This window comes from Sander lucioperca, chromosome 8 (assembly GCF_008315115.2).
Source record: "Sander lucioperca isolate FBNREF2018 chromosome 8, SLUC_FBN_1.2, whole genome shotgun sequence".
In the NCBI taxonomy this organism is placed as follows: Eukaryota; Metazoa; Chordata; class Actinopteri; order Perciformes; family Percidae; genus Sander; species Sander lucioperca.
Window position 1 is genome coordinate 13575454 of NC_050180.1, and position 6238 is coordinate 13581691.

Here is a 6238-nt window from a genome sequence, read left to right on the forward strand (position 1 = left end):
TATTAAGATATCCAAAATTTAAGACGATATCTAGCCTTATACAGCATATCGATGTCCATACTGTATGTGTACTTAGAAGCACAACTATGGTAATAGTTTTCAAAGTAGCCTGGGAATCACTTCTCATATAGATAATTGAAATAGACTATGAATAATCTGCCTAATTTGAATGCCTTTATGATAACAGGTTCACAACAACTCAACTTAACTGGAAGAAAGTTAAAATCAGTAGTGAATGGACTAAGGGGAAACCGGGAAAACATGATGTGAAAAAAAAGAATAAAAAAATCTCAATGTCTACATGTACGTATATCCAAAGCCACTATAATAGCAACACATATGGAATGTGTGACATCAAATTGTTATTTTGTTTTTCTTTGAATGGGTAAAAAAGTGTAAATCTTCATTTTAAAATAATTTGAACAACTTATAATAAATGAAATGTGCCTGCCCATGATATGCCTTATTCATTCTGTGAAATTGAAACATCATCAGCCAACAGTCCTTAATTATTTTTCATTCATTTCAAAGAGTAACCTATTCACTAAAGATCAACATCTCCTACTTGGGGTCAATTGCTTCTATTACCGATGGTTTGAATGTGTGGCTTACTGTACAGTTGGTATCCGTAAGGATCAAACTGACAGCCATGTCATGTCACAGGCATCACCAACAGGTGGCAGCAAACAGCTCACCTCAGTCAGTCAGTCAGTCAGGGAGCTTCAATCAAAGAGGGAAATCTGATAAGGAACAGTTACAGTATGTAGCCTACATTGCAGTAATCAGGGTGTCCTGGCAGCCAAATGGTTAAAGGACATACCACGTCTATGATTACATTTCAACTGGGGATTTTTGTTTCATGTTTTATCCCTTTCTCTCTCCTCTCCGGTTTGTCTCCATACTGCCTGCTATCCAATGAAGGGGAAAACGCACATATTTAAGATCTAATATGGCAGGAATGACTGAGGAATGAGTGATTTGAGCAACTTTCATTAATTCAGTCCACGCGCGCGCGCGCGCGCGCGCGCACACACACACACACACACACACACACACACACACACACACACAGTGTGTTTCACTATCTTTGTGGGGACCCGTCATTGACATAATGCATTCCCTAGCCCCTTACCCTAACCTTAACCATCACAACTAAATACCTAACCTTAACCCTTACCCTCACCCTAACCATAACCTAATTCTAACCCTAATCCTAAAACCAAGTCTTAACCCTCAAACAGCCCTTTACAGTTGTGGGGTCCAGCATTTTGGCCCCACAAAGCTGTCCTGATCCCACAAGTATACTGTATTCCCGGTTTTTGGATCCCACGAATATAGTTAAACAAGAACACACACACACACACACACACACACACACACACACACACACACACACACACACACTTTTCAATCCAAAACAGTTTTCTGTTTCTTTTTACTGTAGCCCTCTTTTATCTCTATCTCAAGGTATTTAAATTCTTCTTTTAAAGGTGACATAAAATGCACTTGGCTTTGAATAGCACCTGTTGCTCAAAGTTGACCTGCAGATGACGTTGTTCACACAGGGTTTACGTAATACAATCTGCTTCTGAATCTATTCAAAGTAGCCAATTTTAGCCAAGTATTACTTTAAGGGGACGTAGCCTCCCAGGTTGGAGTTTGCATTCTACAATTAAAAACTTGATGTATATTTTAAAGTGTGATTGCAGCATTTTCTTTTAGACTAGGTATTGTTTGTAGGCTAACAAATAAATACATTTTACAAATCATTAATTTTGTTCCTGGAAGTGTAGAGTTTTGAAACAGCATTTAGACATTCATGATGGGATATAAACTCTACAGCCAATATAATTGAGTAGTTTACTTAATGAATGCGATGTTTAAAAAAACGTTTAGGTGTCTGGTCCAAATTTTCTGTGCAGAGGAACTCCTGCAAAGTCCTGGCCCCCGCCCTAAACTCCGACACATGGGGGTCTCTGAACTATGAGATCTTTATATGACCCACAGTAGTAGGCTATATGAATGCATGGAACTTTTATGAATAAGTGCCACCAGAGGGAATAGAACCATTAGACTCATGGCTGTGTTAGTGCCTTGCTAAACTCCACTGCTCCATGCAGGCCCTTCCCTGGTGGGCGTGAGTAAATGGCCCCAGCCCTCTCTAAATATAACTTCCCTCCAAAACAGAAAGAGAGAGAAGGAGGGAAAGGATTACTTACCCAATCAGAGGCGATCTAAAAACTTGTCAGAGAATCGTTTTTTTTTTCTTTTCTTTTTTAGGATACAGTGTGTGTGTGTGTGTGTGTGTGTGTGTGTGTGTGTGTGTGTGTGTGTGTGTGTGTGTGTGTGTGCATGTGTGTTTGTGTGTGTCTGTGTGTGTCTCATACCATTTTGATCCATTTTGTGGCCCCGGGTGGTGCTGGTGGAGCGCGCAGCGGGAGTCACATTGTCTGTATGCAAACTGGACGACATGGCTATTGTATGCGTTTGGGCATATATGGAAGCACCGATGGCTCGGAGGATACAGCCCGTCTGAAGTTTAGGAGTGGAGAGTCGCCCTCGGCAGTGTTGTGCGCGTTTCTCTCCTCCGACTTTCTCTTTTCATTAACCGCTCGGGTCCGTCGCTATGAGTTGCCTGGATGTGATGTACCACCAAAGCTATGGAGCGCACTACCTCCCTGCAGCGGCGTACAAGGCGACCTACTATAACCACCATCACCAGCAACAACAGGTGAGATACTCTACATACAACTTTTGAAGTAACATTACGTGGAGATGTTTTTTTGTTTTTTTTCATGAGGTGGGTGGAAGTGTGAATTATTTGTGTCCAAAACTTAAACAGCATAACTAACTGTAATAGCCTATCAGTTATTTATGATACTAAAGAAAAGAAAGTATTAGGCTACTAAACAATGTAAGTTAATTTTGGGGATACCATAAAGTTCGATAATGTCACCTGCCCTAAAATCAAAAGAACATTTTGTAGACTTAAAAAAGAAAAAAAAAGAAAAGAAAAGAATAATCCATCTCCTTACGTTTTTTTACTGGTGTATCTATATTTGCTAACTTCTCTTCAGGACACCACCTCAAACTTTCTTTAAACCTCATACATACACCTCTTAACTTCAATTTCAGTTTTGAATGATTAAATTCCAGCCTGAGGATCGGTATTCACCTTAGGTCAGGCGTAATGACACGGAACTATTAATCCTGTGGTCAAATGGTGATGTAATGACAGCGGGTCAGTCACTCAGGAATGTGGATGGGGCACACTGAGCTTTACAAATAGTTGGAATGCAGTATGGGAAAAAAGAAACTCATTTTCACACACAGTTCCCAAGCTGCTCCTAGATGAAAAAAAAAAAAAAAATACTGGTATGATACTTTGAAATTATTTATTTATGATTTGATTGTGTCTATACAAATAAACAGATAGGAATTGATTGCTCTAAAAATGTATTTAGCCTCTACTAAAATGACATTTATTTGCTATATTATCAAACTCAAGTTTACTCCTGGTTGGATCTGTAAATTTCTCTCTCTCTCTCTCTCTCTCTCTCTCTCTCTCTCTCTCTCTCTCTCTCTCTCTCTCTCTCTCTCCCTCCAGAGGAGGCTAAGTGTTTACAGTAAGATGCAGGAGTGTATGGAGCAGCAGCAAGGAGGAGGAAGAGCGATGCTTTCTAGGGATCAGGGCCTCCGGCAGGGTCCTGGAGCCGAATCAGATCTTAGATCCACACCCGATTCAGAGTTGAAGGATGGTACTCAACCAGCAGAGGCAGAGTACTTGAGCTCCCGGTGCGTTTTGTTCACCTACTTTCAAGGCGACATCGGTGACGTGGTCGATGAGCACTTCTCCCGGGCTCTCAGTCAGTCCAGCACCTTCAACAGCGAGACCAAACAGATCAGAGTGACTCAGCCGTCTGCATCATGGAAAGGTGAGGGGGGCAACTAATCTGAAATAGTTCTCAAGAGTAAAATACATGAATTTGATCGTAACTATTATTGTTTAAAACACTGGAATAGTTTTTAGTGGCAGTGTATTGAAGTATAATGTCTTTGTGATGGGTTTGTTTCAGATGGTGGGTCTCTCTCCGAGGGTCAGAGCAGCTCAGTGTGGAACAGCACCTATCCATCCCAGGCCAGTCCTTGCCTTCCCTCTGTGTCTGTCTCAGTCCACCCAGACTTCTCCTCCAGCACCGTTTCCTTCAACCATCCGGATGGAGCTCTGTGGGCTGACCACATGCTCTCCCAGGCCAGCCTCCCGCCTCCAGCTGCCCTCCCCGATAGCTGGACCTACAGCCTGAACCCCCAGAGCACAAGTGGCTACCCAAATGTCCACAACATCTACCATCCTCACCCCCATCCTCACATCCACACCCGGCACCACCACCACATGCTCCATTCATACCCAACCCACAGCCCAGCATTGGATCCCAGGTTTAATCCTCTGCTGCTGCCTGGTGTTAGAAACCAGAACCAGCCAAGCGCCAGCGCAGGGAGTTCCCCACACAGCGAGGGGGTGAAGACGGAAATGGACCCCAGCCGCAACAGCCCTGTCACGGCTGCCTCTGTCACCTGGACTCCCTCGTCCCTCCAGGGATCCTTGGAGGTGTATGACTCAGGTAGACACAAAACACATTCTACACAGTGTATACATTGACTTGCAAGCGTTTGTCAAACTTTATTATAACTTGTGCAGTAAGTGACACTAAGCACAACAGTAATTGTATCTCTTTCTCTCCTGCAGCTCTTGATCAGACCAAAGCAAAGACGTCAGTTTGGTTCTAACTGATGTACTGACAATAAGAAGGAATGTCAATTCACACCAAAAAGGACCGACTATGTGGCTCTATCAATGTTTGGCTGCAACACCAGCACTGTAATGTACAATGTAGATGCTTACTGTAGCTTAAAGACTATAACTCCTGCACTGTCCACACAACAACTTATTATGGAGATGAACTCAGGCTTTGGACTTAAATGACAGTGATCTGCTTTGGCTGCAGGTCAAGGCCCTCGAAGAACGATAAAAACAGACTACTAGCTTTAAGAAAGGGAGGAATCACCTCTGTTGGCACAAAACACAATTTCTCTTTCATGCAATGTGAGACCAAGTGGTTCTGTTTCAAGAGCTTGATTTTGATCCACATTTTGTTTTGTACAGTAAATGTCTGCAAATGTTTGTATGTACAGTTTTGCCATGCTAAGATGTTGTTTGCTGGATGACTTTTGCTAAAATTCTTGCCTAAATGCTACTTTACTATTTTGCCTTAAGGGATTGTGTAGTGTAAATATTGGTACTGTATGTTTAAGTAATAAATTGTTGAACTGTATTTGCAAGTGAAGGTTCTTTTCAGACACTAATTTACCCCCAACATATGTAGAACTCAAGCAAAATATTCACTTCCAAAGAAATCTTATTTTCTAGAGGATATTGAGCACATCACTTAAAATTTAAGTAAGAATGTGTTCAATTCATTTAAATCCCTGCTCCAAGAATCATACCTGTGTTGTGCAACTCATGCAAAACTTTCCCATCTCATTAAATGATGGGTGATTCTTCTCTTGTGAAACCAGAAAAGTCAGTTTCCTTTAATAAGACACCAAACACTGATGGGTAGTGTTTTGCCATTCACTATTAAAAAAAATAAAGTAACCTTAATTCTAAGGACCTTCCAATAACTAACTCTTATCATTTGCTTATCTACACATTGTCCGAGCAGACTGACAGAAACAGCAAAACAAGTCATGTGATGTGGCATCAAACCAGAATATGAATAACTGAAGAAACAGCAGTTTAATAAATGGTTAGGTTATTGTTATCACTAGCAAAAGTGGAGATTTGTCCCAATTCATTACAGCACAGATATCCTCCAATAACTGGTGACTTTTTATTTTCATCACCATATCTTCAACTTTACTGACCTGTTTTCCTACAAATAAGACTACAGATCATTGTTTGTTGCAGTACTTATTGTAATAACTTTAATGTTTCAGGTACAAACACAGCTAAACCAGACAGGAGCCGAGTTATGGTACCAAGGGAAGTGGGTTACATTCCACAGACAGTTACTGTAAGATACCAAGACATGTCTGTCTCCACACAAACACACATGTGAAAACACGCATACTCCCAGACTGAGAAACACACACTAAAGAATGCATTTCCTGTCTGGACAGGAAGGTTGTCAGAGAGTGGCAGACTCAGACATTCAAAGACACACGCAGAAAGACAGAT

At 41.4% G+C, this 6238-nt stretch overlaps 1 protein-coding gene across 1 annotated transcript; it reads left to right on the forward strand.

Annotated features, from left to right (window-relative positions):
* The first annotated feature begins 2072 nt into the window (after positions 1 to 2072).
* vgll3 (vestigial-like family member 3) lies at positions 2073 to 5333 on the forward strand. Its single transcript, XM_031281847.2, has 4 exons — positions 2073 to 2731; positions 3608 to 3935; positions 4077 to 4622; positions 4748 to 5333. Exons 1-4 carry the CDS (start codon positions 2627 to 2629, stop codon positions 4786 to 4788), a joined length of 1020 nt encoding a protein of 339 aa, XP_031137707.1. The 5' UTR covers positions 2073 to 2626; the 3' UTR covers positions 4789 to 5333.
* The last annotated feature ends 905 nt before the right edge of the window (positions 5334 to 6238 follow it).

Coding starts and splice junctions, on each gene's coding strand:
- vgll3 (XM_031281847.2), top strand. CDS start 2,627: ATGAGTTGCCTGGATGTGATGTACCACCAAAGCTATGGAGCGCACTAC. Junction 2,732..3,607: donor ACCATCACCAGCAACAACAG/GTGAGATACTCT, acceptor CTCTCCCTCCAG/AGGAGGCTAAGTGTTTACAG. Junction 4,623..4,747: donor CTTGGAGGTGTATGACTCAG/GTAGACACAAAA, acceptor TCTCTCCTGCAG/CTCTTGATCAGACCAAAGCA.